The 16,502-nt window shown below is 44.7% G+C and overlaps 1 protein-coding gene across 2 annotated transcripts in view; it reads right to left on the reverse strand.

The window, feature by feature from the left end:
* The window catches only part of LOC106612894 (neurobeachin), a 301,033-nt gene that overhangs the window by 238,180 nt on the left and 46,351 nt on the right, over window positions 1-16,502 (reverse strand). For both annotated transcript variants that reach the window (XM_045724516.1, XM_045724515.1), the window contains exons 2-4: window positions 2,711-2,942; window positions 2,000-2,100; window positions 1,580-1,675 (exon numbers count right to left, since the gene is read on the reverse strand). In XM_045724516.1, the coding sequence (XP_045580472.1) occupies window positions 1,580-1,675; window positions 2,000-2,100; window positions 2,711-2,942 (429 nt within the window). The remainder of the gene's footprint in view (window positions 1-1,579; window positions 1,676-1,999; window positions 2,101-2,710; window positions 2,943-16,502) is intronic.

Genomic DNA, 16,502 nt, shown 5'->3' on the forward strand with positions numbered 1-16,502 from the left:
AGTGAGTGGTTGGGCTGGCTGGAGACACTGCGATTCAGACAGCTAGCAGGTCGGGGCTATTAAGCTAGCAGAAGGACCTTAGAGGGATGTCGAGACTCCATGTGCGGTGACGTCGATAGACCAGTCGTGATGGATTAGTAGGGTTCCAAGTAGCAGAGGGGTCCAAGTCCAATAGGCAAAATAGGTATAGTGGCCCAAGAAATTGGCCGATGGATCTATTCAGCTAACAGTCCAATATGCTCTAAACAGCTAGCGGGCCGCTGCTAGCAGGCTAGCAGATGGGCATTCAGGGGACGTCGCGACGGAGGGGCCTGTTGGAAAAAACCCTCGGCCAGATTACATCGGTAGTCCAGTCGTGATGGATAAGCAGGGCTTCGTTGAGTAAAAGGGGCCCAGGCCAATTGGCAAAATAGGTATAGTGGCGCGAGAAATTGGCCGATGGGCCTATTAGCTAACAGTCCGATATGCTCTAGACAGCTAGCGGGCCGTGGCTAGCAGGGTAGCAGATGGGCATTCAGGGGACGTCGCAACGTAGGGGCCAGTTGAGTACCCCCTCAAGCAGATTACGTTGGTAGTCCAGTCGTGAAGGATCGGCAGGGCTCCGTGCACCGTACCGGCAGTAGAAGGGGTCCGGGTATTGTAGCACAGGAGTGGCTGATGGGCCTCTTCAGCTAGCCGGGAGATGGGCCTAGCATGGGCTAGCTCCAGGTTAATTGGTGCTTTCTTCGGGACAGACGTTAGCCAGGAGTAGTCACTCGGATTGCAGCTAGCTAGCTGCGATGATCCAGGTGAAAAGGTTCAGAGCTTGCGGTAGGAATCCAGGGATATGGAGAGAAAATAGGTCCGTTATGCTCTGGTTTGAATCGCGTTGTACAAACTGGGGAGAGCTTTGCGAGCTAAAGGTTAGTTGCTGACCTCTAGCTGTGGTTAGCTGACTACTAGCTAGTAGCTAGTGAGCTGGCTCGCTTCTGTTGGGGGATTCCGGTTCCGAGGTAAATAAAAATACTTTAGAAAAAACAGATCCACACCCCATTGGGTGAGGCGGGTTGCAGGAGACTATTTTGAAGTTGAGGTTTAGAAAAATATAAAAAAGATATGCGAAGAAAAATATGTAAAAAGATATACACATGGGAGACGACAAGACTAAGGACAAAGACGTCTGACTGCTACGCCATCTTGGATTAATTGTTTTATGTGATAATGTGGTTAGCTGATACGTAAAATACCTATCCAGGCGTTGTAAGATCTGGCATGCATCAGCAACCCCTGGGCAGAGGAACGTGCCCTTTATAATGAACTGACCATATCTACAGCCATGCATCAACTCAACTGCTTCCTGTTCACTTACAACAATTAATGAACATCTGACCAATCAGAACAGAAAAGGGTAGGCGCTAGGTAGATAATCAATTACAATTCCAAACAGCTGATTCCTCGTATTATAGAACAGTGACTGATACGTACAGTTGATGTATAACTTTATTCACCTAATCACACAAACAAAACATACTTTTTTGTGTAAAATAAGAGGGAATGTCCACATCACCAGGCTAGCCCAGCCCAGCGTGTAAAGTCTTACCGCAGCACTGCGTCCGGGGAAGTTGAAGAAAGTGTCTGGACCGTGTCTCTGAGGCATCTGGTTCAGAACAGACAGCAGCTTCACTGCATGCCTCGGCTGAAGAGGAGAGATGGTGGTAGGAGAGAGGAGAAGAGATGGAGGGAGGAGAGAGAGAAGAGATGGCGAGACGAGAGAGAGAAGAGATGGCGAGAATAGAGAGAGAGAAGAGACAGAGAGGAGACATGAAGGGACATAAAGGGAAGAGAGAAGAAATGAGGGAAGAGATGAGGAAAGAGAGAAAGAAGTGATGTATGGATGAGATGGAGAGAACATTGTACATGAGCCATGTTCATCACATACAACAGATTATTATAACCCCAACTTGTAACCTCTCCTTCTCCTCCCATGACTTACCCAGAGTCCTCTACTCCTACAACTTACCCAGAGTCCTCGGTCTCCCCTCAGCATACTGAACAGCAGTTTGAGCTCCTTCACTGTGATGCTGTAGCTGGCCAGCACTCCTAACATATCCACCAGCAGGTCTACAGACAGACACACACACACACACACACACACACACACACACACACACACACACACACACACACACACACACACACACACACACACACACACACACACACACACACACACACACACACACACACACACACACACACACACACACACACACGTTGAGTGGGTACTTCAATTTCCTCACTGGCAGATAGGGGTTAATTATTTATTGTAAAAAATCCACAATAGAAACATGCCCTCATATTTCACAATAGAATTAAAAAGAGTTGAAAAGTGCCAAGCCTTTAGTTTGCCATCTGAAATTAAATTTTCCTCTAAACTGCAATTCAGTCTCATTATGAAACACACTGTGACTAATGATATTTTCTCTTTTCAATCTTTCCTCTCCTTTAAGCCAGAGGAATTTCAATATGCTTAAAATATTAACTTAATCCACATCCATCCACCTAGCACGCTGCAGTGGGTACTGTACTAAAGGGCTTACTATAGGCACCTGGCCATGGAACAAGCTCTATGGACTATTTTGTGTGTGTGTGTGTGTGTGTTTGTGTGCATGCGCGCGTGTGCCTGCTTGCGTGTGCCTGCTTGCGTACATGCTTGCGTATGTTCCTTTACCTGCGATCATGTCGTCAACGGAGCTCATCTTCAGCAGCACCTGCTCTATGAGGCCCACCTCAGTGCTGGTCTGGAGGTTACGGACACTCTTCCTGAGGATGGCTGTGAACATGGACCACACCTCAGCCTGGCAGGTCACATCACAGTGCTCCAACAGCTCTACCATACAGCCCAGGCTCTCTGCCGCCGCTATGATGAAGTTCTGCTCCAGGTCAAACTCACCCCCCACCAGCTGGAGAGGAGAGGTGTAGGGAGGGGAGGGAGAGGAGGGAAGGGATGGAGAGGGAGTATGAGATTAACAGATATGATTGCCAGTTCAGTAAGAGAGAGGTGGCCTTTTCCTCTACGAGACAGTGATTGTATTACAAAAGGCTCAGAAATACGAAGGGTTGTAATGTAAAATCCCATGTTGGTTGGAAAGTGGAAGGGAAGGGGCTTACCGATCAACCAACAATCCATATTTCTATTCTTGAAGCTCAACAGGCAATTAATTGGTCGCCTCTAGTAGCGCGAACACAGAGAACACATGGTACAGAGGCTGCATCCTGACTGGTGGGCATGGAAGCAGCCATGCAGAAAATAGGGTCAGAAACTCTCCAGGTACCATCACTGGGACTGACAGGGCAAAGCCTGCAGGAAATAAGGTAAGATCTAATAGCAGATCTAACGAAAGAGAGAGAGAGCGAAAGCGCGTGAGAGAGAGAGAGGGGGAGGGTAATAAGCAATCTGATGTGGTTCAATGGCCAAGCTGTTCAGAAAACCGACCTCTATAAAGCAGAGCTTACAGTAACAAACCCTTGCTAAATATAGACCGTGTTCACACTGTTGCACAATGAACAGACTACCTGGGTCCAACAAAACGCACAGGTCCTCTCATCTCCCTACCCCACCATCTTCTCTTCTCTTCTTCTATCCTCTCCTCACCCATGTATTATCCTCGCTACTCTGCTTTGTCTTTTCATTTATTTATCACTCATTCTATTTTGGTAGAACTCAGCTCCAGTTGTCACACCCTGATCTGTTTCACCTGTCTTTGTGCTTGTCTCCACCCCCCTCCAGCTGTCGCCCACCTTCACATTATCCCCTGTGTATTTATACCGGTGTTCTCTGTTTGTCTATTGCCAGTTCGTCTTGTCTTGTCTTGTCTTACCAGCGTGCTTCCCCGTCTTCCTTTTTCTCAAGTCCATTTTCCTAGTTTTCCATGCCCTGACCCTGAGCCTGTTTTCAATAAATCATCTGAGAACTGTACTATCCGCCTACCGTGTCCGCATCTGGGTCATATCCTGAGTCGTGATACCAGTAGTAATTTTTCTGTTATAAAAGGCACCAATGTGTACCTACCTGTCTGGTACTAGAGTACAGGGCCCAGGGAAAGTATTCCTGTGGAATTTAACATCTTGACAAAAACTTTCTTTTCAATGAGAGGAATTGATTTTCAGAGAAGACTGCAGTTGAAGTTAGGATAAAAACAGGACCGGATCAATCATGTTTATTTACTTTCTTCTCTACACCAGAGAACCAGGATTCTGACTAAGAACTAGCTTCTCCATTACATTGTGGATTGAGCAAACAACCTCAACATTTTTACTGCAAATACATTGGCACACTAGTAAGCTATGGTATAGAGAGAGATATGCATGAATCTTTGTATCTCTCTCTCCTACAGTACCTCTCCATCCCTCCCTCCATTCACAGACAGTAAGTAGCAGACTAATTACAGTTTTACATCCTAGTAATCTGCAGCCATTGTGCTCAGAGAGGAGAGGAGGAGAGGTATAGATGAAGACATGGGATGCGTCCCCAATGACACCCTATTCCCTATTTAGTGCTCTGGTTAAAAGTCTCTGGTCAAAAGTAGTGCACTAAATAGGGAATAGAGTGGCATTTGAGATGTAAATATGGACACAGATTAGCCATTTAGGCTGTGTTTAAACAGGCAGCCCAATTCTGATATTTTTTCACTAATTGGTTTTTCGACCAATCAGATCAGCTCTGAAAAAGATCTGATGTGAAAAGATCTGGTGTGATTGGTCAAAATAACAATTAGTGGAAAAAAGATCAGAATTGGGATGCCTGTCTAAATGAAGCTTTCAGCCTCTCACTCACATAGCCAGTCAGACTGTTAGAGTAATTATACCAGTCATTACACACACCACTTTAACCGCTTCAACTGGCTCAACCATGCTACAGCATAATCAATGCTAAGAACTCAATGGAAGAAAATGTATACAGGTATCCTTGTATACATTTAGCTTGAAAGTTTGTTTAAACTATACGTAAGAAGAACTTGAGGGTTGTCAAAGACTCATCAGATTCAGAAATCTAGGTACATTGTGTAAGCCTGAGGTATGCCAGAGGCAAGGAAAGTTAACATGATGTACATTGGATGTACTGTACAGCAGTAGAGCTGAATGTCAGCATTCTAAACTCCAGGGTTGTGTCCTAAATAGCACCCTATTCCCTATATAGTGCACTACTTTTGACCAGAGCCATTTGAGACATCAAAAATGGAATTAGGGTGCTCCTATAAACTAGTGAGAGGACAGCAGAGAGGAGAGAGCAGAGAACAAGGACACAGGGAGTCTAATCATCAACAAAACCTTGAAGTTGAAAATAACAAGTTGTGCAGTGCAAAGCCTTTTTTTACAGTGTGATGGGGTATCTTTAATTGATCACGATCTGCTGGTTGGATGAAAGACAGAATAACTACTTTTTAACCTGAAATGTTTAGTATGCATAGCAGTGCCACTGCTTCTATTAGCAGAATAACACTTTCATTTACAATCTCTTTCTGGATTAAAAACCATCTTCAAATCAGATTCTTGATTAGGTCCCACAATCACCCAGGCGCCAGATGTCTCCGTGTGAGTAGCTGCATTAAGAATGAGCAGAATGTATAATGAGCAGAATCTATATTGGAAACATACAGTCTGGTTACACATAACAATGTACCTCATCCACCATCTAAGATTACAGTATCTGTTAAGGATTACTGGAAGCAACAGGCTACATATAGCTATAGATGGCAGTTTAGCTTAACATAATATGCGATGAGAAAAACAACAACATTCCATATGGGCAGTGACAGAAATTATACACATTTCAATTTAACTCTACAGTACCACTCACTTTCTCTCACTACAACCTCTCCCTCTCTCCCTATCCCCTCTCACGCTCAGTCTCTACCCCTCCCCACCTCTCCTTCACTCTATTCGCTCCATCTTTCTGTGTATTAAACTCCTGACCATTGATCTCTGTTACACTTAACATCCTGATCAGTGATTAGTTCCTTTCTCCTGACTGCATCTTGGCAGGATTACGAACCAGAAAGAGAGAGAGAGAGAGGGGGTGGGAGATAGAGAGAGAGAAACTCTTGGTCACCATGGTGACGGCAGTAGGTTGGACTAGAAACGTAATCTTCTGTAGGTTTCCAGTCTAAACAGTGGACAGCAAATCGGGTTAAAAAAAATAGAAGTGAATTCCTATTTTCAGCTGTTGGTGAGAATAAACAGAGGAGAGAAGGAGAAGGAGGAGGAATATCTGTGCATTATGTCAAGATCAATAATAGAAGAGATACACAGCTGCTCCATACTAAGAGTCATCCCATTGTGAAGGCTCAGGCTATACTGCTGTATCCAGCATCAGAGTACATCAGCGTAAGCAGACAAAAAATGCTGGTGTGTTGTTTCTGTTTCCTTGTCATCCTTAATAAAAAAATAAAAGCTGGTGGACTTTGACATTCAGTTCTTCCATTGGTGCAGCAGAGAATGAGTGCAGCAGCAAACCTTCTGGAAAATAATTTGACGAATAGCTCAAAGATCAGAAAAAGGCTCACAGATTGGTTGATGATTGTGTCTGTACCCTGTGTGCCTACACCAAGTCACAGTGATAATAGGACAGCACAAGACCAGGGCTGTTTCCAAAATTGGTACCATATTCCCTTTATACTGCACTACATAGGGAATTGGATGTCATTTGGGACACAACCCAGGGCTAGAGCAGAATGGATCAGGTCAGCCTGATAGTGTGTAAAGTACTTAAGCCTCTCTCTCTGTCTCTCTGACACTGTGACATGTACAGTACTGTTCAGTACTCTGCAGGAGTGGGATCTAACACAGCCACTCCAGTAGTCTGAGGGAGTAAACCCAGGGCTCTTCTCTCCCTCTTCGAGACCTGACAAAATGTCACGACTAGAAAGGTCAGGCTCCTGCTCAGCCCAGTCCAAGCACTTCACTGTCCTGACACCACAATGGTGGAACCAGCTTCGCCCTGAAGCTAGGACAGCAGTGTCCTTGCCCAATGTTACCTCAACATTTGTGGGGCACTGAGCAAATTGTAGGTCTTGTGAGCGGAAACTTGAACGTTGTGAGTATTTTGTGCAACTTCCGGCACGCGTTTAACAGTGAAGACTGAGGCTTTACAGTTATAGACAGTAGCCAATAGGCTATTGTGGCTATTTGAGCATAATGTAGGTCTACCAACAAAACCAAAGCAAATCCCATAACATTTTCACATTGAAATAGCTTTTGATTTCTATGATATGGGACGACCCACCCACTCTGTCTGTTGAATTCCTTCTCTTTGCTCTTGTTTTCCTTAATAGGATGTCGGTGGGCGGAGCCGGGAGGGTTATCAGCAAAATGGGACACACCTGGGCTCAACCAAACATTGAATTAATAAAGCTGCATACAAACATGTCCTCTTTTTTACTTTCTTGAGTAAGGCAGCTCCAAAATGCAGGCGTTTCAGCCTAGCTCAGTGCTTTCTATGCTGGTGGTGCAGCCAGTGGGAAAATACAGAGCATAGGTGTTGGTAATGTTCTCTAGTTGCGCCATGATTAGCTCAGTGTTCTGTCACCCTTAGAGTCTAAGGGTGTTCTACCACCCTTAGACTTGGTGGTGACACAATTCAAATCCCTTGGGTGCGGCCATAGAGTTACACTAGAAGTGCCCATCCAAGAAGGCTAAAGATCATTGGTCACAGATAAAATTATGTCAAATCCTGTTATATCTACAGTAGCTTTGATTGGACTGATGTAAACATCATACTTTCAAAATCTTAGCTAGCAGTCATCATCATGAATCAAGTCGACAAATTTACTGGCAAATCATTTTTAATCCTTGTCATATGAAGATAAATAATGATAATAAATTATAGATAAAATGTATAGGTGCTCATCGCCCATTGGACATAAACATTACACAACAAGTTGGCAATCGCAAATTCAACAATGAGTGGTTTGGAAGTAGTCAGTAAAAGTGTCTAACTGCAAGCATTGCAATGCAATCCCTAGTCTGCTATTCAGTGGAGTGGCTGCATGGTCCCAAATCTGGGATTAAGTTTAAAATGGTAAACATTCAACATTGGCCATGCTGTCAAAACAACTGTTAACTCGGAACTGCGAAAACTTGACTTCAGTGAGTTCAAGACTGGAAATTCTGGAAAAAACGAGCTCTGACTGGGAAATACGTTTTGAACGGTCATCCAACTCGGAATTGTAAATCAAATCGCCAATGGTTGATCTATATAGTGCAAACTAATGGGGCGAACTCATTGAAGTTCAATCTCTTGTGTCTCTGCGTGGCATGGCATTTCTACTGTGCGGCAGTCCTGGAGGTGGTGCACAGTTTAGAGTGAACATTGTCCCTGCCCATCTTACGAAAAAATCTGAATCCCTACCTCTTCAAAGAGTATCTTAAATAATCCCACAGCACCCCCCCTCGCACCACCTCCTCATGCCCGACCCTGACCACTCGCACTTGACTAAGTAAGAGAGGGATATAGAGATGGAGAGGCAGAGAGAAGGAAAGAGAATAAGAGAGAGGAGGAAAGAGAGTCAGGGAGAGGAGGAAAGAGAGTCAGGGAGAGGAGGAAAGAGTCAGGGAGAGTGGGGGAAAGAGTCAGGGAGAGTGAGGGAAAGAGTCAGGGAGAGTGGGGGAAAGAGTCAAGGAGTGGGGGAAAGAGTCAGGGAGAGTGGGGGAAAGAGTCAAGGAGTGGGGGAAAGAGTCAGGGAGAGTGGGGGAAAGAGTCAGGGAGAGTGGGGGAAAGAGTCAAGGAGTGGGGGAAAGAGTCAGGGAAAGAGAGAGAGTCAAGGAGAGGGGGGAAAGAGTGAGGGAGAGGGAGAAAGAGAGCGAGGGAGGGAGAGGGGGGAAAGAGAGAGAGTGAGAGGGTGAGAGGGGGAAAGAGAGAGAGGGAGAGGGGGAAAGAGAGCGAGGGAGAGGGGGAAAGAGAGCGAGGGAGAGGGGGAAAGAGCGAGGGAGAGGGGGAAAGAGAGCGAGAGAGCGAGGGAGAGGGGGAAAGAGAGCGAGGGAGAGGGGGAAAGAGAGCGAGGGAGAGAGGGAAAGAGAGCGAGGGAGAGAGAGAGAGATTAGATATAGAAATGGGTTTATTGCTCCTGATTAATCGGCTGAACATCGCTAATGAACAACACTGTGAGCAACACACACACATGGTGTGTCTGCCAGACTGTGTAGTAGTGTGAATAGTAGGACACCACAGCTGCTCTGATGCTCTGGGGACTAGAACCACTTCCTCATTCCAATATAATGTAAATGAATTCATTCATTTGCATAACTGGCAGAACAGCCTTGTGCGAGTAAATGCACCAGGCAAAACCCACAAATTAAACCCCCTTTTGTAGCTGTCATGGTCTATACTCTAATCAGCAGGACGTCAACGTCATACACACACCAAAACACATATATGGTGTAGTCCCAACGTACTAGCAATGTAACACCAGAAAGGAAATAGTCTTTTAAACAGCAGCTTTGATGAATGTGTGTAAACTAGGCCATGATGCTACTGTGAACAGAGCACATATCTGAGAGCCCAGTTACACACTGTAACGAGCCACAAGCCACAACCCACCTCCTGCTTCCTGCTTCCTGCCTGCTGCAGTCAAACCTTCCCTCTCCTCCTTGCTGATCATCGCTACATCATCCAGACACCTGATCCTCTTGGCTTAAACTACACATCTGCTGTCGGGGGGGTTTGGGGGTCAGAGTTTCTCAACACAGTTTTGTTCCAGCCCTGCACACGCACACTTAATCAAAGGGCTAGATGATGAGTTGAGTGGTTGAATCATTGCGCAGGGCTAGAGCAACAATGTGTGCACTGAACCGGAGAGTAGGGACGGCAGTGAAATGTTAATGCACGAGAGCTTTGTGCAGCACTGGGAAACAGCAGAGCCCAGCGAGGTAGTGTGACTGGATTACAGATTAACATGCAGCATGTGATCATGATCACACCGGGGTGGACAAACACAGGAACAACACAAAGGACAGGTCAACACTCTGTTGAAACACTAGAGATTAGAGGATTAGTGATTACAGTCATATTATTGTTGAGACATACACACATGATCCTGTCTGATCTATACAGTATAATCTTCTCCATGCATTTATGTGGACATATAGATGGTCCAGAATGATCAACTCCACCCCTCAGTCAGGTGTGATCTATGGCAGATCTATTTAGAGTTAATGGGGCATCACATTGCTCTGCTCCCTGACCCCTGACCCAGCATCATTAACACCTGGCCCGCCCCTGTTCATCATGAGAAAAAAGATGTCTGTCCATGTGTGGGAGTTTCTACCTCCCTTGCTACTACACGCACATACATGCACACACACACACACCCTCTTCCTCCTGTCCTCCCCCATCCTGCACTCCTCCAGGCCTGTAGCATTCTATCATCTGATTCAGTTGCTGCAATTACTTTTAGGAAATATTATATCAAATCAGCAGTCCCTTTGTGAGGGCTAAAAGGACCTGAGTGATTTATTGAACAGGAACAGAACTGGAAGGTAGTCCCTAGAGAGGGAAGAGAGAAGAAGGAGAGAGGGAGGAAAGAGGGAGTCTAATTACCAGGGAGGAGAGAGTGAGAGGAAGAGGGATAGAAGGGGAGAGAGGGAGGAGAGATGGAGGAGACAGGGACTGGGGAAGAACAGCAGTAGTTTAATCACCTTCTCTCCACATAATAAATCAGGGGAAAATGAAAGATTTTAAATCCCAGCCTGTTCGATTTATCTAGCTTAATGCTTACTGCTAACATTACCTGTAGAAGCACGAGTGTCATGACATTGACTATTTGAAAGGAAATAAAATAAATTCTATATAATATTGTAATAATTGGAATGTTCTATTATTGTCAAAGGAACACAAGAAGATTATCAAGGTAACCATAAATCCTGGAAAGAAACCATTGTATCAAAACCCAATCCACCCTACAATGCAATTAGAGGAGAAAGGAAATCTAGCAGATCTCTAGAGGAGCCTTGATGATGTGCCATGACCAATAGTGGCTACAATTTCGATTTGTTTAACACTTTTTTGGTTACTACATGATTCTATATGTTATTTCATAGTTTTGATGTCTTCACTATTATTCTACAATGTAGAAAATAGTAAAAAAAGAAAGAAAAATGCTTGAATGAGTAGGTGTATCCAAACTTTTGACTGGTACTGTATACAGTGCCTTGCAAAAGTATTCATCCCCCTTCGTGTTTTTCCTGTTTTGTTGCATTCCAACCTATAATTAAATTGATTTTTATTTGGATTTCATGTAATGGACATACACAAAATAGTCCAAATTGGTGATGTGAAATGAAAAAAATAACTTGTTTCAAAAAATTCTAAAAAATATACAACTGAAAAGTGGTGCGTGCATATGTATTCACCCCCTTTTCTATGAAGCCCCTAAATAAGATCTGGTGCAACCAATTACCTTCAGAAGTCACATAATTTGTTAAATAAAGTCCACCTGTGTGCAATCTAAGTGCCACATGATCTGTCACATGATCTCAGTATATGGGACAGATATATATATATATATATATATACTGCTCAAAAAAATAAAGGGAACACTTAAACAACACATCCTATATCTGAATGAAAGAAAAAAATCTTTTTTCTTTACATAGTTGAATGTGCTGACAACAAAATCACACAAAAATAATCAATGGAAATCCAATTTATCAACCCATGGAGGTCTGGATTTGGAGTCACACTCAAAATTAAAGTGGAAAACCACACTACAGGCTGATCCAACTTTGATGTAATGTCATTAAAACAAGTCAAAATGAGGCTCAGTAGTGTGTGTGGCCTCCACGTGCCTGTATGACCTCCCTACAACGCCTGGGCATGCTCCTGATGAGGTGGCGGATGGTCTCCTGAGGGATCTCCTCCCAGACCTGGACTAAAGCATCCGCCAACTCCTGGACAGTCTGTGGTGCAACGCAGCGTTGGTGGATGGAGCGAGACATGATGTCCCAGATGTGCTCAATTGGATTCAGGTCTGGGGAACGGGCGGGCCAGTCCATAGCATCAATGCCTTCCTCTTGCAGGAACTGCTGACACACTCCAGCCACATGAGGTCTAGCATTGTCTTGCATTAGGAGGAACCCAGGGCCAACCGCACCAGCATATGGTCTCACAAGGGGTCTGAGGATCTCATCTCGGGAACCTAATGGCAGTCAGGCTACCTCTGGCGAGCACATGGAGGGCTGTGCAGCCCCCCAAAGAAATGCCACCCCACACCATGACTGACCCAGCGCCAAACCGGTCATGCTGGAGGATTTTGCAGGCAGCAGAACGTTTTCCACGGCATCTCCAGACTCTGTCACGTCTGTCACGTGCTCAGTGTGAACCTCCTTTCATCTGTGAAGAGCACAGGGCGCCAGTGGCGAATTTGCCAATCTTGGTGTTCTCTGGCAAATGCCAAACGTCCTGCACGGTGTTGGGCTGTAAGCACAACCCCCACCTGTGGACGTCGGGCCCTCATACCACCCTCATGGAGTTTGTTTCTGACTGTTTGAGCAGACACATGCACATTTGTGGCCTGCTGGAGGTCATTTTGCAGGGCTCTGGCAGTGCTTCTCCTGCTCCTTCTTGCACAAAGGCGGAGGTAGCGGTCCTGCTGCTGGGTTGTTGCCCACCTACGGCCTCTTCTTCGTCTCCTGATGTACTGGCCTGTCTCCTGGTAGCGCCTCCATGCTCTGGACACTACGCTGACAGACACAGCAAACCTTCTTGCCACAGCTTGCATCGCTCCGTCTCATGCTACCACTAGAGTGAAAGCACCGCCAGCATTCAAAAGTGACCAAAACATCAGCCAGGAAGCATAGGAACTGAGAAGTGGTCTGTGGTCCCCACCTGCAGAACCACTCCTTTATTGGGGGTGTCTTGCTAATTCCCTATAATTTCCACCTGTTGTCTATTCCATTTGCAGAACAGCATGTGAAATTCATTGTCAATCAGTGTTGCTTCCTAAGTGGACAGTTTGATTTCACAGAAGTGTGATTGACTTGGAGTTACATTGTGTTGTTTAAGTGTTCCCTTTATTTTTTGAGCAGTTATATATATATATATAATATATATATATATATATATATATATATATATATATATATATATATATATATATATATATACATACACCTGTTCTGAAAGGTCCCAGAGTCTGCAACACCACTAAGCAAGGAGGCACCATAAAGACCAAGGAGCTCTCCAAACAGGTCAGGGACAAAGTTGTGGAGAAGTACAGATCAGGGTTGGGTTCTAAAAACATATCCGAAACTTTGAACATCCCACAGAGCACCATTAAATCCATTATTAAAAAATGGAAAGAACATGGCACCAGAACAAACCTGCCAAGAGAGGGCCACCCACCAAAACTCACGGACCAGGCAAGAAGGGCATTAATCAGAGAGGTAACAAAGAGACCAAAGATTACCCCGAAGGAGCTGCAAAGCTCCACCGTGGAGATGGGAGTATCTGTCCATAGGCCCACATTAAACTGTACACTCCACAGAGATGGGCTTTACGGAAGAGTGGCCAGAAAAAAGTCTAAAAGCCTGCTTAAAGAAAAAAATAAGCAAACACATTTGGTGTTTGCCAAAAGGCATGAGGGAGACTCCCCAAACATATGGAAGAAGGTACTCTGGTCAGGTTAGACTAAAATTGAGCTTTTTGGTCATCAAGGAAAATGCCATGTCTGACGCAAACCCAACACCTCCCATCACCCTGAGAACACCATCCCCACAGTGAAGCATGGTGGTGGCAGCATCATGTTGTGGGGATGTTTTTCATCAGCAGGGACTGGGAAACTGGCTAGAACTGAAGGAATGATGGATGGCGCTAAATACAGGGAAATTCTTGAGGGAAACCTGTTTCAGTCTTCCAGAGATTTGAGACTAGGACGGAGGTTCACCTTCCAGCAGAACAATGACCTTAAGCATACTGCTAAAGCAACACTCGAGTGGTTTAAGGGGAAACATTTAAATGTCTTGGAATGGCCTAGTCAAAGCCCAGACCTCTATCCAATTGAGAATCTGTGGTATGACTTAAAGATTGCTGTACCCCAGCGGAACCCATCCAACTTGAAGGAGCTGGAGCAGTTTTGCCTTGAAGAATGGGGAAAAAATCCCAATGGCGAGATGTGCCAAGCTTATAAAGACATACCTCAATAAACTAGCAGCTGTAATTGCTGCAAAAGGTGGCTCTACAAAGTATTGACTTTGGGGGGGTAAATAGTTATGCACGCTCAAGTTTTCAGTTTACTTGTTTTATTTAGTTTGTTTCACAATAAAAAATATTTTGCATCTTCAAAGTGGTAGGCATGTTGTGTAAATCAAATGATACAAACCCTGAATTTTAATTCCAGGTTGTAAGGCAACAAAATAGGAAAAAAACCATGGGGGGTGAATACTTTCGCAAGTATTCACCCCCCATATATATATATATACACACACATACACACACAAAAGTATGTGGACACCCCTTCAATAGAGTGAATTTGGTATTTCAGCCACATTGGTGGCTGACAGGTGTATAAAATTGAGCACACAGCCATGCAATGGCCATAGACAAATGTTGGCAGTGGAATAGCCTTACTGAAGACCTCTGTGACTTTCAACTTGGCACCGTTATATGATGCCTCCTTTCCAACAAGTCAGTTTGTCAAATTTCTGCTCTGCTAGAGCTGCCGCTGTCAACAGAAAGTGCTGTTATTGTGAAGTGGAAATGTCTAGGAGCAACAACAGCTAAGCCGCGAAGTGGTAGGCCACACAAGCTAACAAAACAGGGCTGCTGAGTGCTGAAGCGCGTAGCTCAAACAAATAGTCTGTCCACGGTTGCAACGCTCACTACCGAGTTCCAAACTGCCACCGGAAGCAAAATCAGCAAAATAACTGTTTGTTGGGAGCTACATGAAATGGGTTTCCATGGCCGGCAGCCGCACACAAGCCTAAGATCACCATGCGCAATGCCAAGTGTTGGCTGTAGTGGTGTAAAGCTCGCCGCTGTTGGACTCTGGAAATCCGTTCTCTGGAGAGATTAATCATTAATCGTGCTTCACCATCTGACGGACAAATCTGGGACTGGCGGATGCCAGGAGAACGCTACCTGCCCAATGCATAGTGCCAACAGTCAATTTTGGTGGAGGAGGAATAATGGTCTGGGGCTGTTTTCATGGTTCAGGTTCCAGTGAAGGGAAATCAACGCTACAGCATACAATGACATTCTAGACAATTCTGTGCTTCAAACTTTGTGGCAACAGTTTGGGTAAGGCCCTTTCCTGTTTCAGCATGACAATGTCCCAGTGCACAAAGCAAGGTCCATACAGAAATGGTTTGTCGAGATCAGTGTGGAAGAACTTGAACTCAACCCCATCGAACGCGTTTGGGATGAATTGGAATGCTGACGGAGAGTCAGGCATAATCACCCAACATCAGTGCCCGACCTCACTAATGCTCAGAGTTCAAGTAACACACACATCTCGACATCAACTGTTCAGAGGAGATTGCGTGAATCAAGCCTTCATGGTCGGATTGCTGCAAAGAAACCACTACTAAAGGACACCAATAAGAAGAAGAGCCATGCTTGGGCCAAGAAACACAAGCAATGGACATTAGACCAGTGGAAATCTGTCCAAATTTGGACTCTAATGAGTCCAAATTTGAGATTTTTGGTTCCAACCACCTTGTCTTTGTGAGACGCAGAGTAGATGAACGGATGACCTCTGCATGTGTAGTTCCCACCAAGAAGCATGGAGGAGGAAGTGTGATGGGGTGAGGGTGCTTTGTAGAGTGAAGGAAAAGCAGCCAACAAATGCTTAGCATATGTGGGAACTTCATCAAGACTGTTGGAAAAGCATTCCAGGTGAAGCTGGTTGAGACAATGTCAAGAGTGTGCAAAGCTGTCATCAAGGCAAAGGGTGGCTACTTTGAATAATCTATGTTTTGATTTGTATATGACTTTGTTGGTTACTACATGAATCCATATGACTTATTTCATAGTTTGCATGTCTTCACTATTATTCCACAATGTAGAAAATAGTAAAAATATTTTTCCACATGTTGTTACGTTACAGCCTTATTCTAAAATCTATTAAATAGTTTGTTCCCCTCAAACTACACACAATACCCCATAATGTTTGACATTTTTGCTAATTCATTACAAATAAAAAACTGAAATATCACATTTACATAAGTATTCAGACCCTTTACTAAGTTCTTTGTTGAAGCATCTTTGACAGCGATTACAGCCTTGAGTCTTATTGTGTATGACGCTACAAGCTTGGCACACCTGTATTTGGGGAGTTTCTCCCATTATTCTCTGCAGATCTTCTCAAGCTCTGTCAGGTTGGATGGGGAGCGTTGCTGCACAGAAATGTTAGATCGGGTTCAATTCCGGGCTTTGGCAGGGCCATTCAAGGACTTTCAGAGACTAGTCTCAGGGCCACTCCGGCGTCGTCTTGGCTGTGTGCTTAGGTCATTGTTCTGTTGGTGAACCT

Source organism: Salmo salar, chromosome ssa09 (genome assembly GCF_905237065.1).
Source record: "Salmo salar chromosome ssa09, Ssal_v3.1, whole genome shotgun sequence".
In the NCBI taxonomy this organism is placed as follows: Eukaryota; Metazoa; Chordata; class Actinopteri; order Salmoniformes; family Salmonidae; genus Salmo; species Salmo salar.